The sequence below is a fragment of the Anastrepha obliqua genome, chromosome 6 (assembly GCF_027943255.1).
Source record: "Anastrepha obliqua isolate idAnaObli1 chromosome 6, idAnaObli1_1.0, whole genome shotgun sequence".
In the NCBI taxonomy this organism is placed as follows: domain Eukaryota; kingdom Metazoa; phylum Arthropoda; class Insecta; order Diptera; family Tephritidae; genus Anastrepha; species Anastrepha obliqua.
In genome coordinates this window covers 70151099-70176564 of record NC_072897.1, presented here as the reverse complement: position 1 = coordinate 70176564, position 25466 = coordinate 70151099, and the positions used below count along the sequence as shown (strand labels likewise).

The following is a 25466-nucleotide window of genomic DNA, read 5'->3' as shown; positions in this document are numbered from 1 at the left end:
ACAATGTTGTCATTGATATTTTCCTTACACACTTTTTCACACACCTGCGTTATCAGTTAAAATTTTTCATTGTTTAGATCCAAATACTTCATTTATCTATAATTAACATTATTCAACAGTGTTTTCAAGTTATTTTAATAAAAATTATAATTTTTCTAAGTTTATTTCGTAAATGATTTCAAAATGTACTGCTTGGCGACACTGTTTGGTGAGCGAGCGATCAGCAGACAGGGTATTAGGGGAATTTTTAAATATCGTTTACATGCGGTTCTCATTAGTTTGATCGTAACAGCTGACAGGGGACTGCGTTTACGTCGTTTACTGTTTTCAGCATAAGTGCCGCTTTTCTGTTTGTAAAATATTTAGCATTGTCACCGCGCTCTTGTATTCTATTTTAAGAGCAGAAATTTCATTTAGAACGGTTAACAAAGAAACTTGCTAGTAGGTAGGTAGGTAGGTAGGGTGGTTGTCGCAAGACACACTTAGACCTTCAGCAGGTCCATTGTGATACCACTGGAGCTTATCCTTACTCTACGTGTTCCTTTTCAAACCATCCGGTTGCTTTAATAAACGAGCAGAGCTTCGTTAGTTTTAGATGGGCTATGTCCGCTACATCGGTTAGAAATGCTGTATCGAGAGTGCGCAGCCTTCTCATAGCTAGGCTTTCACACTCACATAAAAGGTGTCTAACTGTTTCCTCTTCTTCTGTATTAAGACAGCTTCTACAGAAATCGAAGTAAGGTAGTCCTAACCTTCTAGCGTGGCTGCCTATTAAGCAATGACCAGTTAAAACACCTATCATTTTTCTTATAGATTCTCTGTTGAATCGTAGCAAGATCTTCGATCGACCGCTGTTCCAGTTCGGCCATGTCTGTCTGCTTAGTTCGCATTTGTGAGGTTTTGCCAGATTGTATTTACCTTTTTGATGGTTTCCCTGTCTATAAGTAATTTACAAGTGGCTATGGGCATGGGTATCAGCGCCTTATCCGGTTCGAGACCGAGCGTTGTACCGGTTCTTGCGAGTTCATCCGCCTTACAATTTCCTGCAATGTTTCTGTGGCCTGGTACCCAGATAAGGTGCACCTTGTAGCACTTAGATACGTCATCTAGTAGTTTAAAACATTCTAGAACTGTTTTTCACGAGTGTGTTTTTGATTCCAGCGCTTTTATTGCTGCTTGACTGTCCGAGTAAATGAAGACTTCATTTGCGGATAATACTCTCGTTTTTATCTCTTTAAGCCCTTCTTTTATGGCAGTGACTTCCGCCTGAAATACACTGCAATGATCAGGCAAGCGAAATGATTGGCATACTCCGAGTTTGTCGGAGTAGACCCCTCCGCCTACTTGATTGTCTAGTTTTGAGCCATCTGTGTAGATGTTTAAGTCATTTATCTTGACAATGAGCCCGTTATCCCATTCCTCTTTGGAAGGAAATACTGTGACAAAGGATTTATCGAAATTGATGTCCTTGGTCTTACAGAAATCCGTTGTGCTGGGAATGCAGGGGAATTGTTCCAAAATTGAGGAGTGCCCTCTTTGGTACGTTCTGAGTAGGCCGATTTCTCTTAGTCTGAGAGTTGCTTTGGCAGCTGTTTGCTTACCGTACTGCTCTATTGGTAAAATGCTAAGAATAATATTTAGTGCATCTGTGGGTGTGGTTCTGAGGGCCCCGCAGATGCAAAGACTGGCCATTCTTTGTACGTGTGCCATGGTTCTTTTGACGTACAATTTATCTAAAGCTGTCCACCATACTAATATGCCGTATGTTAGGATTGGTCTGACAATTGCCGTGTAAAGCCAGTATACGATAGATGGGGAGAGACCCCAACTTAGTCCTATTAGCTGTTTACAAGAGTATAGTGCTATTGTCGCCCTTTTTACTCTATCTTCGACATTTGCCTTCCATGTTAGCTTTCGGTCTAGTATTAGACCTAGGTAGCGGGCCTCATCACTGAATGACAGTGCCGTTCCACCTAGAGTCGGAGGAATTATATTTGGAATTTTGTGTTTCCTGGTAAATAGGATGAGTTCAGTTTTATTGGGGTTGACGCTTAGCCCGTTTGCTTTTGACCAGTTTTCAACCATGTTTAGTAAATCCTGCATGACTTCTATGAGTGTATTGGGGAATTTCCCCCTTACTACCAATGCAACATCGTCCGCAACTTGCTAGTTATTGTCGTTTATATTTTGATTTGACTGTTTAGTCGGCAACGGTTGTTGCTTTGAGATATTCACATTTTTGTGTATTAGATAAACACGAACTTTTCGTTTTATTTATTATGCCCTCACTTAGAGAAGGGCATAGGGGAGGGGAGCAAATAGACGCCCGACAGTCCTTGCACAAATATTTGTTGTTAGAGCTAAGCAAAAGTTCTAAATCGCATTGCAAAATCCCAACACAATCTAAATTGACAAATTCGCCGCACTTAGCGTTTGGCGTTAACTTTGTTGCGATCAACTCTCTGCCCACAAACACACGGCATTTTACAGCAAATATGCAATTTATGCTTGTTATTTTAATAAAGAAGTCACTGTCTCTATAACATTTGTGTTGGAAGAAAAATTGCAGCGAATCGAATCAGTATTTAATAATGTATGCTCTTATTTATGGCAAGTAGTTTAAAGCGCGTGCAGAACAAAGCTCGGTTGAATACACACTGTATATAGTAGTTATAATACAATAGTATGAGTTGATGCTAAAGCATTGCCAGACCTGTTACATTTTAAGCTTACCATTATAATTTTAACACTTCTTCTTAAGCTAATATGTACGTGAGCTAAGAATACATTTCAATTTGAATCAAGTAGTCTGCAATGCTTTTGTATACATAACTTTTTAGGTACATTTTAATTTAAACCAAGTAATTTTACGAAGCAACAATGCTTTTGGTTACATAAGTTCTTAGTTAATACATCTGCAACATTTTTATTTGTGGAAACGTATTTTAATTCAATTTCGTTATTTGCAACTTTTTCTCTTATAGAATGATACTTAATATCTATATGCTTTGTACGTTTATGGTGAACAGGATTTGTAGAAATATGCTGTGCACTTATGTTGTCGCCACAGAGGACCATTGGCTCTTCTTGTGACCATCTTATTTCAGCTAACAATCTGCGTAGGTACACCGCTTCTTTTGCGGCTACGGAAAGGGCAACGTATTCTGCTTCTGTGCTGCTCAATGCAACAACACTCTGCTTTGCTGAAGACCAGGAAAATGCGCTGCCTCCAAGAAAAAAGGCGTAGCCAGAGTAGGATTTTCTATCCAACTGATCATTTGCCCAATCGGCGTCTGCGAAACTCGCACTGGTTCGCCTGTTTTGCAATAAACGATGTTCAGATGTATAGTACCGGAGAGGTATCGCAAGATGTGTTTCGCTGCAGCCTCTTGCTCAGCGTGCAGATTTGTGTTACGCTGCGACAATTTGCTAACTGCGTGCAAAATGTCAGGTCGACTCAAAATTGCTAAATAGATGAGAGAACCGATTAATGTATGCACCTTTTGAAGCCTATGCTTTGCAAAACTTCATCTAGAGTGCTGTTCTACGCGCGGCCAGATTGCTTAAGCCCATAAATGGCTTTGTTTAGTTTAAGAACCTTATTAGGATGTACCGCACTGATAAAATTTTGTGGTTGCTTCATGTAGACGTCTTCAACTAGTCTGCTGTTCAAATATGCGTTAGAGATGTCAATCTGGTGCATGTACATATAACTGTTTTTCTGCATCTATAGCAAACAGCATTCGGATGGTTTCATAGCGTATGACAGGAGAGAATGTTTCCCAGTAGTTCACACCTAATTGTTGCCCGCAACCTTTTGCGACCAATCTAGACTTAAATTTTTCGATTTCACCAACCTGGCTTCTCTTGATTCGAAATACCCATTTTGAACCAATTGCTTTTTCCCCGGCAGGTAGGTCGACTAAATCCCATGTGTCGTTTGCTAGAAGTGCGTTGTACTCCAACTGCATCGATTCTTGCCAATTGTTCGAATATTGGCTCTGCAATGCTTCTGCTAATGTTTGCGGTGTCTCTATGTCATCTGCACAGTTTAGATTGTTTAACATATTGTACACCTTTTTGGGTCTGCCTAGTGTACCCTTACGCAATATTTTAGGTCGCCCTGGACCACGTCGACCAACATTATTTTGATCATCATCGTTCGCGCTAGCAAACTCCTCCCCCTCTTCGTCGGAGTCGCCGTACTCGTTATGTGTCTCAACACTCAGCTCATCTTCGGGTGTATCTTCAATGGATGTTGTTTGCTCTTCTGAAGGCGTTTGTGACTCAAGACGAATAATGTTTGTCACGAAATCATCATTTCTGTCTAATATGTTGCATTTTTTAGTAGTTATATATTCAAACTCACCTTCAACAAATTTGACATCGCTGCGCTCTATCACTAGACGTTTTTCTCGATCGTACAAGCGATAAGCTTTTGCTGCAATGGAGTAGCCTACGAAAATATACTCCTTTCCCTTAGCATTGAATTTGCCCGTTCTGTTTTTATCTAGGGCAAACACACGTGAACCAAAAACTCGAAGATGCTTCACCGACGCTTTGCGACCGTTCCACTTTTCGAAAGGTGTGCACTGTTGGACACCTGTTGCGTATATATGCGGCTGTAAGTACGGCTGCAGTCCATAAAAACTCTTCCAGTTTAGCATGAATTAGTAAACTTTTAGCCATTTCCACTATGGTACGATTTGCGCGTTCAGCAACACCGTTTTGCTGAGGAGTGTACGGAACAGTGTTCTGCTTCTATATTCCACAATTGTTTAAAAAAATTTTAAAATCATTGTTCATGTATTCGGTGCCATTATCACTACGCAAAAATTTTATTTTTTGGCCCGTTTGCAGTTCAACATAGCTTTTGAAAAGTTTGAATTTTTCGAACACTTCACTCTTGGCACGCATAAAATAAACCTAAATTTTTCGTGAATAGTTATCAATGAATGTGACGAAATAGCGATTTCCACCTATTGACGTAACATTCATTGGACCACAAACATCACTATGTACAAGTTAACGTACACTTTTTGTCACACGCTTTGCTTTATTAGGAAATGGTAACGCACAGATTTTTGCCTGATTGCACGTGTCACAGTTAATCCACTCCACAGGCACACTCTCAATTTCCATACCTTCTACACGTTTTTTCTCACTTAATTGTTTTAAACTTTAAAATTTAAGTGTCCAAACCGATTATGCCATTTTTTTACGTTTGATAAGTCCTTTAACATATGAACCGCACTATTTTCTAAGTGATTTGTAAACGAATACAAATTTCCTTCCTGCGTTACCCGTAACACAATTTTGCCGTATTTGTTTTTTATTCGCGCTTCTTTATCACCAAATGTAATAAAATAATCTTTTTGTGCTGCTTTACTGACCGACACGAAATTTATTTTCAGCGAAGGCACATACAAAACGCCATGCATTTCGACTTTTGCATTATTTGTCTTTAATATAACCGTACCTACACCGGGTGATTCGACATATTTATCAGCTGCCAATTTAACCAAAGTATATTTTTCACTAAATGATGCGAATAAGTCTTTGTCACAACACATATGCATCGTTGCGCCACTATCGATACACCAGGTATGTTTTCTTATTTTCGCGACACTCACATGCATCAAACAATTTGACTGTTCTATTTTTCTGGAATGTTCAACTTGCGCTGTCGCTTTTTTGCGATACTCACTTGCGCGATGCCCTACCCTGTTACAACAAAAGCACTTGCCCTTGAAATGTTGCTTACTGTACCGTTTCTCACATTCGTTATAAGAACCGTTTGCTTTTCGAAGCTTGCTTTGCTGCTTTCTCGTTTGCGCTGGCGTATGTGCGTATACCGAAGCGACCGAACTTTCGCGTTCATATTTTTCTGCTTTTCGCACCCCTTCTTCTATCAATTTAAATTTTACCGTTTCGAATAGCGGCAAACTGTCGCGTGTTTCAATAGCAACAACAAAATTTTCAAAGGAATTTGGTAGGCTAGACAAAAGCATATTTACTTTGAGTTCATCATTTATTTTAATATCCAACTTAGCCAATTTGTCTACTATATCGACAAATGTTTCGACGTACTGCGTCACGTCATCTCCTTCCTGCATCCTTACCCGTAGAAACTTTTGGTAAAGCTGTACTTTTCGCACTGGTCCCGTTGGCAAATGGACCTCACGAAATTTTTTCCATGCGTCGGCTGCAGTTGTACACGCTTTTATGTGCATCAACTGCGTCGGTTTTATGTTCAAAATAAGGCACGCTAACGCCTTTTGGACTGTCGTGTCCCACTTCGCGGATTCTGCATCAGTTGCTGTCACAGGCTTTGCCTCGGTGATCACTTGCCACAAATCAGCCGTTATCAGCACACTGCGCATGGTCATGCACCTCATGTCGTAATTGTCTTCACCAAGCTTCTCAATTTGGTGGACGACACTCATTTTGCTTTGCAAAATTTAAAAAAATATAGCACAAATTTAATTTTAGTCACTTGTCACTTTCAACTTTCGAATTTTTTCACACGGGCGTTTTCTAGTTCCCAAGCAATTATTAAAACCGATCGCGATGGGCTGGACCCATAACCATTTGTTCGAAGAAAAATTGCAGCGAATCGAATCAGTATTTAATAATGTACGCTTTTATTTATGGCAAGTCGTTTAAAGCGCGTGCAGAACAAAGCACGGTTGAATAGACACTGACTGTGTATAGTAGTTACAATACAATAGTATGAGTTGATGCTAAAGCATTGCCAGACCTGTTACATTTTAAGCTTACCACTATAATTTTAACAATTTGTTTATTATTTAGATTACGTATTTTTAAACAAAGTATATTACACAATAAGAACTAAAAAGCACGGAGCTCGATGAAAACACGTCAATACCGAATGAACGTTGGTATGGTTTTAAGCACTATGTGCTCATTAAAACAAATATATAAGGGGTTTTCCAATAAGGGGTGTTATTTTGATAAAAGATCAATGGTTTCGTTGTTTATGTGGCTCGTTGCGCCGTCTTGTTGAAAATAAACGTTGTCCAGATCAATACCATCCAATTCCAGTTATAAAAAATCGTTAATAATCTCTCGATAACGCAATCCATTCACCGTAACTGTTGCTCCAGCCAGCCCCAGGAAATGGGCCTCATCACTCAAGATGATTTTTCGATGGAATTCCGGATCATTTTCATGAATTTCAACGACCCAATCAGCAAAGAAGTGTAGAAGTCCACGCAAGTGGGGAAAGTCCATGTGTAGAAGTCCACGCAAGTGGGGAAAGTTACTGATCGCCATTCACTTGGGAATGGCCAGGACGATTCTTCTGCATATGGTTCAAGCAGCTCACAACGGCCGGGATTAGCCCACGTATTCTCTGGGTAGCTTCCGAACATCCGTTCGGGAGTGAGCTAACGTGAGAAGGCGAAACATTCCAGCATAGCTGGTTGTGCGTTGGGTTTGGGACCCGCCACTTAAAAATCGCCCCCAATGAAAAGTGTAAAAAAGCCTCGGATGAGACCTCCCTATACTGATGACGACCCCTGCAAACGAACTAAGGATTATGATTTGAGGGCATGCACCTGGAATGTCCGATCCCTTAATGGGGAAGGTGCCTCTGCCCGGCTGGTTGATGTCCTCGTGAGAGTAAAGGCTGACATCACTGCCATCCAAGAGATGCGATGGACGGGGCAAGGTAAGAAAACCATAGGACCTTGCGACGTCTACTACAGCTGCCATGTAAAGGAGCGCAAATTCGGTGTCGGATTTGTTGTGGGAGAGAGACTTCGTCGCCAAGTACTGTCGTTCACTCCGGTGGACGAGCGTCTCGCAACAATCCGCATCAAAGCCCGTTTTTTCAACATATCGCTAATTTGCGCCCACGCCCCGACGGAAGAGAAGGACGATGCGACCAAAGATTCCTTCTATGAGCGCCTGGAACGTTCCTATGAGCGCTGCCCCCGCCACGACATAAAAGTCGTGCTTGGCGACTTCAACGCCAGGGTGGGCAAGGAGGGAATTTTTGGTCCCACAGTCGGAAAATTCAGCCTGCACAACGAAACATCCGGTAACGGACAGAGGCTGATCGACTTCGCCGGGGCCCGAAACATGGTAGTCTGCAGCACCAGATTCCAGCATAAAAAGATACACCAAGCTACCTGGCTGTCTCCTGATCGAAAAACGCGAAACCAGATCGATCATGTTGTGATAGATGGAAGACACGCTTCTAGTGTATTAGATGTACGCACGATCCGAGGACCCAACATCGACTCGGATCATTACCTTGTTGCAGCCAAGCTGCGCACACGCCTCTGTGCAGCAAAAAACGTACATCTACCTACGCAAAGAATGTTCGACATCGAAAAGCTGCAATCACAACAGACAGCCAGAAGATTCGCCACTCGACTCTCACTCCTGCTCTCCGAAAGCACTGCCCAACAAATCGGCATGCGCGAGCAATGGAGCAACATTTCTCGTTCCCTACGTACCGCCGCCGAAGAAGAAATCGGATTCCGGCGAGCCCGAAAAAACAATTGGTACGACGAGGAATGTCATGCTGCCGCAGAAAGAAAAGATGCCGCTTATAGAGCCACGCTGCGATCGGGCGCAACGCGAGCCATGTGGGATCGCTACAGAGAGCTGAAAAAGGAAGAGAGACGTATTATCCGAAAGAAGAAACGAGAGGCCGAAATACGTGAGTGCGAAGAGCTTGAGATGCTGGCCAACAGGAACAACGCCCGAAAATTCTACCAGAAAGTTCGGCGGCTTACAGAAGGTTTCAAGACCGGGGCGTTTTCCTGTAAGAACAAAGACGGCGAACTGGTGACTGACGTACAGAGCAATCTTAGATTATGGAGGGAACACTTCTCGAACCTATTAAACAGTGACAACTGCGCATGTCAAAGAGAATGTGAAGATCCCGATACCCCAATCGTTGACGACGGAATTGTCGTTCCGTTACCCGACCATGACGAGGTGAGAATAGCAATATCACGGCTAAAGAACAACAAAGCCGCGGGCGCCGACGGACTGCCGGCTGAGCTATTCAAACATGGCGGCGAGGAGCTGGTAAGGTGCATGCATCAGCTCCTATGCAGAATATGGTCGGATGAAAGCATGCCTGCCGATTGGAATTTAAGTGTGCTCTGCCCAATCCATAAGAAGGGCGATCCTGCAATTTGTGCCAATTACCGCGGGATTAGTCTTCTAAATATCGCCTATAAGGTTCTAGCGAGCGTATTGTGTGAAAGGCTGAAGCCCACCGTCAACCAACTGATTGGACCTTATCAGTGTGGCTTCAGACCTGGAAAGTCTACCATCGACCAAATATTCTCAATACGCCAAATCTTGGAAAAGACCCATGAAAGGAGAATCGACACACACCACCTTTTCGTCGACTTCAAAGCTGCATTCGACAGTACGGAAAGGAGTTACCTGTATGCCGCGATGTCTGAATTTGGTATCCCCGCAAAACTAATACGGCTATGTAAGATGACGTTGCTCAACACCAGCAGCGCCGTCAGAATTGGGAAGGACCTCTCCGAGCCGTTTGATACCAAACGAGGTTTCAGACAGGGTGACTGGCTGTCGTGTGACTTCTTTAACCTGATGTTGGAGAGCATCGTACGAGCCGCAGAACTTAATCGCTCAGGCACAATTTTTTATAAGAGCGTACAATTGTTGGCGTATGCCGATGATATTGACATCATTGGCCTTAACAACCGCGCTGTTAGTTCTGCCTTCTCCAAACTGGATAAAGAGGCAAAGCGAATGGGTCTGGTGGTGAACGAGGACAAAACGAAGTACCTCCTGTCTTCAAACAAACAGTCGGCGCACTCGCGTATCGGCACCCACGTCACTGTTGACAGTTATAATTTTGAGGTTGTAAAGGACTTCGTCTATTTAGGAACCAGCATTAACACCGATAACAATGTCAGCCTTGAAATCCAACGTAGAATCTCTCTTGCCAACAAGTGCTACTTCGGACTAAGTAGGCAACTGAGCAGTAAAGTCCTCTCTCGACGAACAAAACTAACACTCTACAAGACTCTCATCATGCCCGTCCTGACGTATGGCGCAGAAGCTTGGACGATGACAACATCCGATGAAGCGACGCTTGGAGTGTTCGAGAGAAAGATTCTGCGTAAGATTTTTGGACCTTTGCACGTTGGCAACGGCGAATATCGCAGACGATGGAACGATGAGCTGTATGAGCTTTACGACGACATAGACATAGCGCAGCGAATAAAGATCCAGCGGCTACGTTGGCTGGGTCATGTCGTCCGAATGGATACAAACGCTCCGGCTTTGAAAGTATTCGATGCGGTACCAGCTGGTGGTAGTAGAGGAAGAGGAAGGCCTCCTCTGCGTTGGAAAGATCAGGTGGAGAAGGACTTGGCTTCACTTGGTGTGTCCAATTGGCGCCGGTTAGCACGAGAAAGAAACGACTGGCGCGCTTTGTTAAACTCGGCCAAAATCGCGTAAGCGGTTATCGCGCCAATTAAGAAGAAGAAGAATCAGCAAAGACACGACGTTGTTGATGATCGACCGGCTTGAGTTCTTGTGTTAACTGGACTTTATATAGTAAGCCTCAAGACCCAAATCTTTGTGCAAAATACGGTGTAATGACGTTTGTCTAATTCCAAAGAACGACGAGGAATGGACAAACCTGGGTTTTCTTCAACACTTTCGGCTCTTATTCTTCCTATCACTAACTTGTCCCAACAGCTCGAATTTTTTCACAAAATTCTGTATTGCGGTCCGACAAGGTGCTTCACGATGACCCAAAAATGTTCGAGTTTTACGAACCGACTCTGCCAAACGTTCACCAATTTTATAGTGAATTTTCATAATTTCAATGCGTTGTTTAAGCGTGTATCGTTCCAGTTTTATAAATGGCTAGTTTCTACTTGTCAAATATCAAAAAGTGACATCTACCGAAATAGCGGGCTATTCAAAATAACACCTGTTATATATATTTTTTTTAGCTCTATACGCTGTTATTAATTTTATGAGCTAATTACAACTAAAACTGAAAAATATTTTAACCCAATCATTTTTCCCTAAGCGTCGTACAATTTCAGTGTTGCTGTTGTTGTGGAAGCTCGCGCTGGCGTTGGTTTTGTAGCATTCGCCGGTAAGCTTGGATAGGAATACGCTGACGCGAGCAATTCTCGTACTTGCACTCTGACGGAATTGCTATGCCATCGTGTGCCATGTGGCGTCGTGGGGTTTCATGTGTTAACTTATTTGGCGTGGGAACACGCTAACTCGAGCAGTTCTCGCGCTTATACTCTGGCAGAATTTCTAAGCCATCGTCTGCCATGTGGTGTCGTGGTGGCGAGGAGCTTCATGTGTTAACTTACACAAGAAAAAAATGTAGTTAACTCCATGGCGCGTAGATTTCAGATTAAAATTTAAAAAATTTGAAATAAATAGTTGATCCTTTTTAACTGTATCATTTAAGCAGTGGCGGGAAATCTCAATATGTTTTTTTTTGTTGTTCTTTGCGTAACTATGAAATGACTGAACACTTTTTTGTATTTTATGTTGAGAAATTAAATAAAACAAAATAAATAATCTGCGTACCCTGTTTTTCCATTTGCGCAAAATATTAAGAAATAACAAAAAAATCGTGTCTGTACTAAATAAGCTGTTAGGGTCTGTGTATGGATGCAAACACTCGCCACTACGATTTAATTTACGATTCACCATATATATACAGTTGCGGTCAGAATCTTAGTAGTGCTTATGGCTCATTATATTTAAGTTTTTTTTATCACAACAATTTTTCGCCATCCACTGTTAAATCCGTTAGAGTAAGAAGTCGGCTTCAAGTTATGCAATCACTTGTTAAACTTAACCTGATGGTTTCGTTAATTTTGCATGAAATTTTAGTTGCAACGGCTTTAAGTCAGTCAAAATTTTAGAAATGCGTGAAAAAGTGTGTGAAAAATTAATATTATCGCGACTATCTTTGTGAAAATTAAAAAAAAAACGGTGGGATAAGTTTATTTAATTGATATTCTGTAGCTAATGGCCAAATTTTTATTATCCCTCATTCAGTAATGTCCAGAAGGAAAAATTGCACACCCGAGAAATGCGCCCTCATAAAAGAATTGAATGCTGATGGAAAAACGTATGTATGTGGAAATGCAAAATATCACCACCAATGGTACGTGATGAGATCAAGTACAAACTAAGTGGCAAAAAGCGTGGAAGAAAGCTACTCAAAGCAATTTCCACTTGCGGCGTCTACTGAGATAAAAGATGCCTTAAAAGTGTCTTCGAGTGTTAAGACTGTTCGTCGGCGTTTGCGTGAGCACGACCTGGGTGCCCACAGTCCAAGAAAAGTACCGTTATTAAGAAAAACGCATGTAGAAAAGAGGCTTCAATTCGCCAAAGAACATATAAATTGGCCTTCGACAAATGGCGCAACATTTTATGGTCCAACGAGTCGAAGGTTGTCTTGTATGGTGGAAAGGGATCGCGCCAATGTGTAAGACGAACCCAATACCAGCCAGAGTATACAACAAAAAGAATAAAGCATGGTGGTTCTAGGATTATGGTCTGGGCATGCTTTTCCTGGCTAGGCGTGGGACCCATTCATTGGGTTAAGGAAATGGTGACTGGCGCTTCATATTATATGTTGATATACACAAGGACATCATGCTGCCATATGCCAGAGATGAAATGCCGCTCGTTTGGAAGTTCCACCAAGACAACGACCCCAAACACACGTACAAAGTTGCTAAAGGATGGTTTGAGGAGAGCCAGATCAACGTAATAAAATGACCGCCACAGTCACCAGACATAAACCCCATTGAAAATGTGTGGGTTGATATCAAGGAGGCAGTAGCCCAACTCAAGCCAACATCTAATACGCAACTATGAAAAGCTGTAAGGAGTGCATGGGAGTCGTTTTCGATTGAAAGATGCCAAAAACTTGTTGACTAAATGCAACGCCGTTGTGCTGCAATTCTAAAGAATAAGGGTCACGCAACAAAATACTAATTTAAATATAAGGTTGTCAGAAAAGTCTTGCGGTATTTTTATTGAATTTTCAATTGTTCATAAAATTGGTTATAATAATGCGATTTAAGTCAAATATGCGCCGTTTTGTTCGATGACGAGTTCCCAACGAGATGCCAACTTCATAATGCCCCTCTTATAGAAGCTCGCTTCCCTATTGTCAAAAAACTCGGAGAGCCAATTTTCACAGGACTCTCTTGTGGACAACTTCCGACTACCAAGCTCGTTCGCCATGGACAGAAATAGGTGGTAATCACTTGGTGCGAGATCCGGACTATACGGTGGATGCAAAAGAACCTCCCATCCGAGCTCCCGGAGCTTCTGGCGCGTCACCAAAGATGTGTGTGGCCTGACGTTCTCCTGATGGAAGACAATTCGGCCTCTGTTGATCAAAGATGGCCTCTTCTGCATGAGTGCTGCATTCAAGCGGTCCAGTTGTTGGCAGTACAGGTCCGAATTGAGCGTTTGGCCATAGGGGAGCAGCTCATAGTGGATGATTCCCTGCCAATCCCACCAAACACACAGAAGAACCTTCCTGGCCGTCAATCCAGGCTTGGCCACCTTCTGGGCAGCTTCACCGGTTTTCGACCACGACCGTTTGCGCTTCACGTTGTCGTAAGTGAACCACTTTTCATCACCAGTCACCATCCGCTTCAAAAACGGGTCGATTTTGTTGCGATTCGGAAGCAATTCGCATGCATCCATACGGGCAAAAATGTTTTTTTGCGTCAAGTGGTGTGGCACCCATTAATCGAGCTTCTTTTTGAATCCAAGCTTCTTCAAATGGTTTATAACGGTTTGATGACTCATGCCCAGCTCTTGGCCGATCCTACGGATGCTACTATGCCGGTCTCTTTCAATCAATTCAGCGATTTTATCGCAATTTTCGACGACAGGCCTTCCGGACCGTGGCGCATCTTTGATCACCTCTGCACCAGAACGAAAAGGTTGAAACCCTCGTTGTGCGGTGGAAATGGAAACTGTATCGGGTCCATAAACTGCACAAATTTTATTGGCAGCATGAGATGCATTTTTGCCTTTATCGTAGTAGTACTGTAAAATATGCCGTATTTTCTCTTTATTTTGCTCCATGTTTGCGACGCTATAACTCACGAACGACTAAAAGCAAACAACAATTAATCAAACATGTGTTAGCACGTGAAAAGAGCTTTCCAAAAAGCTCTAGCGTGAACCGATGCGACGAATACAACTAGAACTACGCGCTTGCAAAGACAAGCTTGCGGAAATACCGCAAGACTTTTCTGACAACCTTATATTACACAAAATCCCATGTAAAAATAAAAATAAAATCACCATCATATAAAAGTTTTGTTAACATTTTTCTTACAATTTGTTACACTACTAAGTTTTTGACCATTTTGAGCGGTTCGCTGCAGTTTTTCTAAACATAATTTTACCTTATTGAAATAAGATAAACTTTGGATTTTTTTGGGATTTGTTTTGTCTGACATTTGGGCTATAAAAGGGAAAAAACTAAATTTTTTACAAAAGCGATTACACGCACTTTTTTAACCCATTCCATTTTACGTATGTGCACTACTAAGATTTTGACCGCAGCTGTATGTAGATATATATATCTTCTTCTTAATTGGCCCGATAACCGCTTACGCGATTACATATATATATAATTGGCGAGTACACCCTTCGGGGTGTTTGGCCGAGCTCCTCCTCCTATTTGTGGTGTGCGTCTTGATGTTGTTCCACAAATGGAGGGACCTACAGTTTCAAGCCGATTCCGAACGGCAGATATTTTTTATGAGGAGCTTTTTCATGGCAGAAATACACTCGGAGGTTTACCATTGCCTGCCGAGGGGCGACCGCTATTGGAAAAAACATTTTCTTCACTTTGATGTTTCACCGAGATTCACCATATATTGGCAAATATTTATAAATATAAGATATATTCCAATATTGACTATTTTCGAACGGTCCTCAGTGATTTCCTCTAACTTAGTTTTAAATTTTTGTCATAGTTGAAAAAAATTACATATGGGCGGCTTAAGCGCGTGTCCAATACATTCGTTTTATGTTCTTCATGAGCTCAAGCTTCTGAATGAATTTGTTTTTGTTGTTCGGAAGAAATTCGTTCACTAGTATAATAATGTCTACCTCGAAATCTATCTAAGAATCTCTCTTACCAACAAGTGCTACTTGGACTAAATAGGCAATTAGGTAGTGAAGTTTTTTTCTCGACGAACAAAACTAACACGTTATGAGACTCTCACGTTCGTCCTATCGTGTGGCGCAGAAGCTTGAACAATGACAACATCCGATGAGACGTCCTTTGGAGTGAGGATGAGACGTAACTTTGTACGCTAGAGACGGCGAGTATCGCAGGCGATGGAGCAATGAGTTGTATGAATTTTATGACGACATAGACATAGTGCAGCGAATAAAGATCCTCCAGTGGTTTTGTTAGCTAGGTCATGTTGTTCTATTGTATACAAACGCTCCAGTCTGAAAGTACTAGATGCGGTACCAGCTGGTGGTAGCAGAAGAAGAGGAAGATCTCCTCTGCGTTGGAAAGATAAGGTGGAGGAGGACTCGGCTTGTCGTTATCATGTTGGAACCAAAACGTTCTTGATAAATCAAGGTTTTCGGCACTGTTTCAAATTCCTTTTTTAAATATTTAGATATCACCATTTATCCATTGTCGATTCAATAAATCCTAACTGACCCACATCAGGTGCCGCCAAGTATCCCTTCACCATAACATCACCACCTGATTCGCGCCAAACAATGTGACAACTTCTTATCCCAAACATACATGTTTACAATGCCTGTGGGGCGCTCTCCTCCCAAAGTGAGGCTCCGCTCACCAGCACAAAAGCAACTAACAAGTGCTAACTCCAGTTACAATGTTCCGTTCTCGGCAAGTGAAATAAAGAGTAAGTCATCAGCTGTACAACCTCGCCTCGCAACCGCCGCTCTATACCCACAAATCCTCTCTCATGGCATGAGCAATGCCAAACTCCAATTGATCTAATCAGCATTTCTCATGCCACCACTTGTTTGGTAGCTTTCACAAGCGCAACAACAATCACAACATCAGCATCAACAAACAGAACCGCTACTACAAACTCTTCAATTTTCTCATACTAGCCAATCATTTCTACATGGTGAGAACAACAAAGAACTTTCTCTTCCAAAGGGAACACGTAATTCTCCAGATAAGAATACAGAAACAACAAAAACCACCAAAAAACATAAAACATTAGCAAACCAAAAAACTATTACAACCTACTGGTTAAGTAAACCAACAAATAGCAAATCAATCCCGCATACTCTGACATCAAACAGATTTGATATACTCTCTCTTGATGATGAAATAGAAAAAGTAACACAAAACAGTTCGACAAATAACACTAATGAGCAGCAAAAATCTCAAACTCCAAAACCACGTATATTTGTACAGAATGTTGAATACATCAAATATTTAACCGATGCGCTAAACAAACTTCCGAATTGCGTTTGTGAACTGAAAGTCCTGCAAAACAATGAAGTAACAATTCAACCCAAAGAGTCATACCACTATACACAAATCTGTTTAAAGTTATTAAAAGAAAAAAATACTCAGTGTTATACATATAAGCCCAAAGAGCAAAGGAGATTTAAATTGATACTGAGCAACTTGCACAACTCCACAGATAAAGGTGAAATTGTAAAAGAATTAGGTGAACTTCGACATGAGGTTACAAATATTCATAATATCTTACACGCTACTACCAAAGCACTTTTGCCACTGTTTACACTTGAATTAAAAACCAAACCAAACAACAAAGATATATACACTATTACACATCATTGCAAAATTAAATTTGAGCGTCCACATCAAAAAAGCACTTCGCCTAAATGCACAAACTGCGAAAAATACGGTCACACAAAAAATTTTTGTTTTAAAACACCTGTGTGTGTCAAATGTGCTGGAAGCCATAAAGCCATAGAATGTCCAGTAAAGCACATTAACGAAATAAAATGTGCTGTCTATGGTAAAAACCACACAGCCAATTACAAGGGCTGTATGATTTATAAATCATTAAAAATACAATTACAAACACAGAAGAAAAAGTTGCATAACAAACTACACTAGACAATGTGACATCCCAACACAGTACTACAACTCCAAATTTATCTTACGCCCAAGTAACAGCCAAAAACGCTAAAAACGATGCTCAATCTATTGGAGCAACTATAACGGAAAACAAAGAAATTTCAGAGTTTAAAGATATGATGAAACAATTAATCTCACAAATGTCTGCAATGATAAACATGATCACGTTACTTTTCGTTAAATTTTACGAACAAACAATATAAATTAAGTACTGTCCTGTGGAACGCTAATGGTCTAAGGCAACATGCACTGGAACTAAAAACATTCCTAAAAAACAATAACATAGACGCGACTCTAATATCTGAAACACATTTCATAGATAGAAATTATTTAAACATTCCTAACTATAATATTTATTACACCAATCACTGTGATGACAAGACACATGGTGAAACGGCAGTAATTATAAACAAAGACATTAAATGCATTGATGTGATCCATTATAGATAGGACTACTTGCAAGCGACATCTATACAAATTGGGGACTTTAGTGAACATATAACCCTTTCTGCCATATACTGCTCTCCTAAACATAAAAATTCTAAGACACTATACTTTGACTTTCTTAAAACTCTTGAAGGCCGTTTTATATCAGGCGGAGATTTCAATGCAAAGAATACCTTATGCGGATACAGAATAACAAAAACACGAAAGGAAAAAATCTTTACGATGCAATAAAAGAAAATAAAAGTAACTTTTTAAGCTCTGGAGAACCAACTTATTGGCCAACTGATATTATTAAGCTATGAAACCAGTCCCATCCCAAACTACAAGACACATAAATTTTGCAATAATTATACTAACTGGAACTATTTTCGTGAAATTAGTGGCAAAACAATTCATGTAGTTTATTCTATCAAGAAAGTAGGACACTCGAATCTGACAATAAACAATTCACAAATCCCGATAGACACCAAAGCAAGACACCTTGGAATGACTATTGACTCCGAACTTCTCTGGAAAGAACATATTACGTTAAAAAGAAATGAGGTAAAAAACACATTCCGACAACTATATTGGCTACTTGGCAAGCGCTCGAAGCTGTCATTGCCGAATAAAACCCTTATATACAAAACTGTGATTGTACCAATCTGGGCATACGGCATAGAAATCTGGGGAACTGCAAATAAAAGTAACATTAATATTATTCAACGACTACAATCAAAAATACTCAGATCTATAACCAATGCACCTTGGTACGTCCCAAACGAAGATATTCATCGCGACCTCAACATCGATATAGTAGCAGAAATCATCCGCAAACACAGCTCAAATCATATTGTCCGTTTAATGAACCATACAAATCTGACATGCGACATCTCCCATCAGCAGAAAGGGCAAACTCCAGGCGGCTCAAACGACCAACCCCAACTCAGCTAATAATAATTTAAAGCTCTGCACATAAACTTGTAAACTCACACAAAAACTTAACCAAAATAAAATATTGATAATGAGTAATGTTATGAAATCCTGTAGAAAGAATTACTTAGTGTCATACGACAGGTGTAATTAATAAAGGAAGCAAAACAAAAAAAAAAACAAAAAGGTGCCCAGACCTAGGCGTATAATTGTTGACTACGCCTTAAACAGAGGAACCCTATCTTCCAATAGCTTTGCCAATATTTCGGAAACTATTTCCATTTTTCCACAATTTTGTATTGCAAATACATGGAGGAATCTTCACTGAATCTTTGGCAAGCTCCGCCAAGTCCCTTGTGGGCGCCGTAGTTGTTATCTGCGTTGGAGGTTGGGAAGTTGTTCTACCGGCGAGACTTTAGTGGATCCGCTTAACTCGCTTATCATTTTTAGCTTTTTATTAGGTTAAATTAGTTGAATAAATCGCGCATATCTCGATAGAAGAAGAATTGCGTTTGTGATACTCCACATATTGGTCTCTTATATTTTTTCATTTCCTGGCATGTATCGCATTGGTTAACAACTATTTGTATTGATTACAATAGTTTCGGATAGTAAATTTTTCGTTACATTGAGTATGAGAATATGTTTCCGTTATTTCTTAGCCAAACTTAAGAACTATTTAAACAATTAAATAATATGTAATATTATGTAAAGCATGTGCCATTGGAAGCTACAACTGTACTCCATCTTTCAGGTAGCATACGGATTCCTCTGACGAAAAATTCGACTTATTTGGACTTGACCCATTCATTGAACCACTCATTGAGCCAGTTTGCGATGCTCTCGTAAGAAGTAAACCGCTTTCCAATAAGAGCTGACTGCATTGATCGGGACAGATGGTAATCCGGAGGTGCAATATCTGGGGAGTACGGAGGGTAGGGCAAGATTTCCCAATTCAGTCCCTCTAAATATTTCTGGACCGATTTAGCAATGTGTGGCCTGGCGTTTTTATACAGCAAAATCAGTTTATCATGTTTTTTGAGATCTCGATTCAAACGAATTAGCTGCTGTCGGTAACGATCGCCAGTGATGGTTTCAGATGGTTTAAGGAGTTCATAATAGATGACTTCCTTCTGATCCCACCAGATGCACAACTTAACCTTTGAAACATGAATATTTGTTTTCTATCACTTTCGACGCTTAGGGTCATTATAATGTTAGGTGCGCAACTAAGTTCTCGCTGTTTTGTTTTTTTTTTTTGTGAAAATACAACTTTATTCTGCAAACATGGTTACAAGTGAATCATTGAAAGGGTTTCCCTATCGCTGGCTACTACTTTTTCCCATCTTTCCGGTAGATCTCGTATACCATCGCGGTAAAACTTTTCATTTTTCCACGATCAAGCCATTTTTTGATGTCTTCATATGAATGGAACTGCTGGTCGGTCAGCTAGACAATGTGCCATCGATCGTAGGATTTCCCATTTTAGGTAGGTTTTAACGGATTTGGCAACGTGAGGCCGAGTGTTGTCATGCTGTAGAATCACTTTTTCATGATGTGATGGTTTCGCTTGGTTTTAACAGTTCATAATAAATAACACCAACTTGGTCCCACCAAATACATAGCATAACCTACGCAGCGTGAATATTCGGCCGAGGCGACGACGTAGAAGCATGACCGGGGAGTCCCCATGACTTTCTTTTCTTTGGATTGCTCTAATAAATCCATTTCTCATCACCCGTCACGATGCCATGAAGAACACCCTTCCTTTTTTCCCGCTGGAGCAGTTGTTCACAGGCGAAAAAACAACGTTCAACATCCCTTGGTTTTAACTCATAAGAAACCCAAGTCCCCTGTTTCTCAATTATTCCCAAAGCATGCAATCGCTTGGAAGTGGATTAGCGGGTAACTCCTAATACTGAAGCAAGCTCTTCTTCTGCGTTTGACACGGATCCTCATTGAGCAATGCGTCCAGTTCAGCGTCTTCGAAGGTTTTTGGCCTTCCTTCACGCGGACGGTCGTCAACATTAAAATCACCGTCTTTGAAGTGGCGGAACCATTCTCGGCACGTTGTTTTACTTAAAGCAGCACTTCCCGCAAATGACGATTATTCGGCACAAAATCAGACATTTTCACAAAACCAAAAGTATACGATACCAAAACAAAATCACTAATGTGTCGAAACAGTTTTTTTACCATATGTCTAAGCTTGCTTTTTATGACGTTTAGGTTATGTTAGAATCAACTAGCACACGCTGCTGGCGGCATCTATAGACAAACAGCGGGAACTTAGTTGCGCACCTAATAATATCAGTGACGATGCGATGCAGAAAACCTTTTCTTTTCAGCCGTTCAAGAAGCATCTCGCACGTCACCAAAAGTTTCTCGATATCCCTATCAAGGGATGTGACACCCTGTTATCGACTTTCTGGATCATTCCCATCGCTTGCAAACATTTACCGACGGTTGATGTGTCAACATCCAACTCTTTAGATATATCATCAAAGGTTCGACATGCGTCTTCATCCAATAATTGTTGTAGTTGAGTATCTTCGAATTTTTTCGGTGCCCCTTCGCGATCTTTATCACTCATTTCGAAATTGCCACTTTGGAAGAGTTGAAACCACTCTTTACAAGTTGAATTTGATGGAGCGTGATTACCGTAAATATTGATCAATATACGACGCGTTTCAGCTGCACTTTTCTTTAAAAGGTAATAATGAAGCATGACTTCCCACAAATGCTGTTTCTTCGGGACGAACGTATACATTTTTGATGTCAGATAAAAAAGGATGTTTACGCTTCAAACGAATGGCAACTACTGTGATCCAGACCTCACATATATTCCTTCAAATCACTAGTATATTACTAGAGCGAACACATAAATAGTATCAGCAACGACACCTCTTTTACGATGGCTGAAACTTCTTCCCATATCCAATATACAGGGTGGCTGATGAATTTTGCTACATTAAGAAACTCAAATAACTTTTTTTTTAGTGTATGGAATTCATTTATTTTTTTTTTTTCAAGTTGAAGGTCATTAAATTTTATTAAATGTAGCTTAACTAGTTTTAAAAATAATTGAATTTAAATGCCCCCCATGCTCGTTGACACAAGTGCGGCATCTTAGTAAAAAGTTGTTCATTGCTGCTTTGAGAGTTGCGACAGGAATAGCCGCAATTGTTGCCCGAATGGATTGTTTTAGTTCACCCAAATTTGTTGGCTTTGTTTTATAAACTTCTTGTTTACATAAACCCCACAAGAAAAAGTCAGGTGCAGTAAGGTCAGGCGACCTGGGGGGCCAACGAAATTCGGAGTTTCTTGAAATCAGTTTATTGGGAAATTTTCGTCGCAACTCTGTCATAACAGTCTGGGTTATGTGAGACGTTGCCCCATCTTGTTGAAACCACACAAAGTTGAAAGGAATTCTCTTTCGGCGTAGTTCTGGATAGAAAAATTCTTTCAGCATTTTCAAATAACGGTCTCCAGTAACCGTAACGGTGTGACCATTTTCTTCAAAAAAATAAGGCCCGACAATACAGCGTGAAGAAACCGCACACCACACTGTCACGCGGAGAGGATGCAATTCCGTCTCGTGGAGTATCTGTGGGTTAGAAGTACTCCATATTCGACAATTTTGTTTGTTCACATTGCCGTTTAAATCGAAATGGGCCTCATCAGACATGAAAAGGCAGTTTAACATGTTTTGGTCTTCTTCCACCATTAGCAGGATCTTCTGGCAAAATTCCAAGCGAATCGGCAAGTCTGCTGCATTCAGTTTGTTAACCATTTGAATTTTGTAGGGAAATAAGTCTAAATCTTTGTGCATTATTGTTTGCAAAGACTGTCGGCTGACACCAAGTTGAGCAGATAAGCTTCTTGTTGAAACCCTTGGATTGCTTTGTATAGCTGCAGCTACAGCAGCGATCGTTTCCTCCGTCCGAACTGGTGGGTTTCTATGATAAGGCCTTCTTGCGACTGCTCCTTGCTCAGCAAAATTATTCACCAGTCTCATTATGGTCCATCTGCTCGGGGGATCGCCGCCAAACATCCGCCTGTACTCTCTCTGTACCAAAACTACGGACTCCAGTGCGTGATAGCGGCGGACTATCCAAATTCTTGTTTGCGTGTCCCAGTTATCCATTTTAATAAATTTTAAAGATGAATCTGCAAATTAAAACAAAAATGGAACAGATAACTTAAAAAGAAAAAAAAGTTATTCAATTTTGTTTTGGTAGCGGCTTTCATCAGCCACCCTGTATTTCTTGGATACCAGAATGCATGCTTTCCCTGACATGATCTAGCAAAATTTGTTAAACTGCTTCAACCTCCGTTTCGATATTTTATGCTCTTGTTTTGCGATGTATAAACTCTTTTTGTTTAACGTTGGAAAACATAACTATTGAATCGTTCTGGAACATATTATAATTCCCTTCAGATATTTCCGAAAATACTCATACTTTTCCGTTTGTTAATATATGTATTTTCTGAAGATATCACTCTTTGTATCGAAAACATATTCGGATACAAAAATGATTATTTTTCCTTGTAACCTTTTTAGTTCCTCTGCCTTGTTATATGTTAGAATTATTTGCTTGTTATATTTGTTGACTATATCGTCCCTGATATGGAAATGATCATATAAATTTTCTTCAGCTGACATGACACTGTGTCCTTGTCTTTAATAACGTCCTCGTTATTCTGTATTCTGCTTAGAAAATCTGCTACTCTGTTTTTCTTTTTCTATTTCTATTATTCCTATTTTATTTTAAATTCATATTCGCTCAGTTTTAGATTATTTTCTACATATGTCGATTTTATTTTAATTTAATTTTTCTACTCCTTTATTTTCATCTGCATTTAAGTGCTCGATACTAATTCCTCTAACAATATAGGGCCTAATTAAAAAATCCCTTTCGTTCTGATTTAATATTATTCATTTTTGTTCCATACATATTTTTGAATTTAAGAATGTTAGTTAAGTAAATCAATTCTTATTATAAATTATGTAATTTCTTCTTTTAAAAGATGTTACTGTTCATCATACTCTTGTTTTTCTGGTACGTTGAACTCTTCTGGAGCTTTTGTGTGTACTTCCTGATTATATCTTGGTTCTTGTTATTCCGCCTTGCTTTGCCTGAATGATTGTGTCTAAATTTTTGTATTGTGTTAAATTTTTATTATTCCCCAATTGTGTGGAATATTGAGCTCCAGCTCCTTTGGCCGGAGTAATTGTCTCTATGAGCTTCGTGGGAATATTTTTGTTTTGGTTTATTTTTGTAATGTATTTTATTCTGTTCAACTGTTCCTCTGTTCTTTAATTTTTTCTTTTAATTTTGCCCTGATACAACTGTCCTCATATCGTCGTTTTGTTATTATTTGTAACATTAGCTAAGTTGTGCAGTGTTGCCAACCATTTGCTAATTTAGTGCTTTTTTATACCAAAATGCGAAAATTTTTATGTTTGGTGTTTGTTTCTTATTTTAATTTAACGCTACCAAAATTGTACGTAAAAAAAAAACTATTATTAAACAAAAGATGGTTAAAAAGGGTCACTCTGAGAAGATTTTAGTGCTAATGATCATTTGTTGATTCTTATAAAATTTGATATTTTGAAAGTGCAAATTTAATTTTTTCTTCTTTTAAGGTTATGCGAGAATATTAAATCTTCTCTCAACTCTTCTTAACACTGAACACTTTTTTACACATTTTAAAAGGCGTTTGAATTTACTGAATGCGAGTTAAAACCATAGAAGTGTAATCATTTCTTCCGGTCCACAATCATGAGTGGGACATAGGGCATCTATAGGTGTATTCATAGTAAAAATAAACAAAAATACCAGAAAATTCTAAAGAAGCTATAACGACATTTTTACAAAAGAGTATCTTATCTAGTTACATAACCTCAAATATAGCAAAACAGTCGATCTCTTAACAAGAGAGTTTCTCTTAACAGAAAACTCATAAATAAATTGTAAATAACCATAACACATTGATTTAAGAAAACGCACATTTTAAAGACAACTTGTCTCGCATACAAAGTTATTTAAGTATGAAAAATGTGGTGTTTTATTTTCTTGCATTTTAGTGCGTTTTTATATCCAAAGCTAGGCAACACTCCAGTAGAGAGAGATTTGACTGCTGGCGGCCGCCGTAGGCGAATAGCTTGGTGCGTGACTACCATTCAGAGTTCAGAGAGAACGTAGCTTCGAATCTCGGTGAAACACCAACATTAAGAAAAATTTTTTTCTAATAGCGGTCGCTCCTCGGCAGGGGCCTCCGAGTGCATTTCTGCCATGAAAAAGCTCCTCATAAAAAAGATCTGCCGTTCGGAGTCGGCTTGAAACTGTAGCTCCTTCCATTTGTGGAACATCAAGACGTACACCACAAATAGGAGGAGGACCTCGGCCAAACACCGAAAAAGGGTGTACGTGCCAATTATATATATATACTAGCTCACCCGGAGAACTTTGTTCCGCCCCAGAGGCAATAAAAAAGCAGATTTTTGATTTTATTAAATTAATTTTTTTATTAATCAAGTATTTCAATGAAGCTTTAATAGATTGCGCTCTTCAGTTAAGCACCTTGTGATACAGCACATTTTTTGTTTTATTATCATGTGCATGAACAAACAACGCAGATGGTTTTCCGACCCGTGAACATGCCACATATAATTGACCATGTGAGAACATTGATTTTCTAGTTCCAGACCACAAACTTTCAAGGATTGGCCTTGTGATTTGTTAATGGTCATGGCGAATGCAAGACGGATCGGAAATTGAAGTCTTTTAAACTCAAAGGGAAGACCGGTTGCTATCATCGGGATCCTCGGAATGAGAACTTCTCCTTCGAATTTTTCTTTGAGTATCGTCGCGTAATTCACATTTTTCATCAATTTATTTACCTCTAAACGCGTACCGTTGCACAGTTTTGGTGGGCTTAT

General features: G+C 40.0%; 1 protein-coding gene across 2 annotated transcripts in view; it reads left to right on the top strand.

The window, feature by feature from the left end:
* Positions 1–25466, top strand: part of LOC129249817 (TBC1 domain family member 10B-like) — a 151991-nt gene that overhangs the window by 90594 nt on the left and 35931 nt on the right. The window contains exon 8 of one of the 2 annotated variants that reach the window (XM_054889475.1): positions 5415–5488. The exons of the other annotated variant lie outside the window; for it this stretch is intronic. Coding sequence (XP_054745450.1) covers positions 5415–5473 — 59 coding nt within the window. The 3' untranslated portion in view covers positions 5474–5488. Of the gene's footprint in view, positions 1–5414; positions 5489–25466 lie in introns of those variants that run through there. 2 annotated transcript variants of the gene reach the window in all.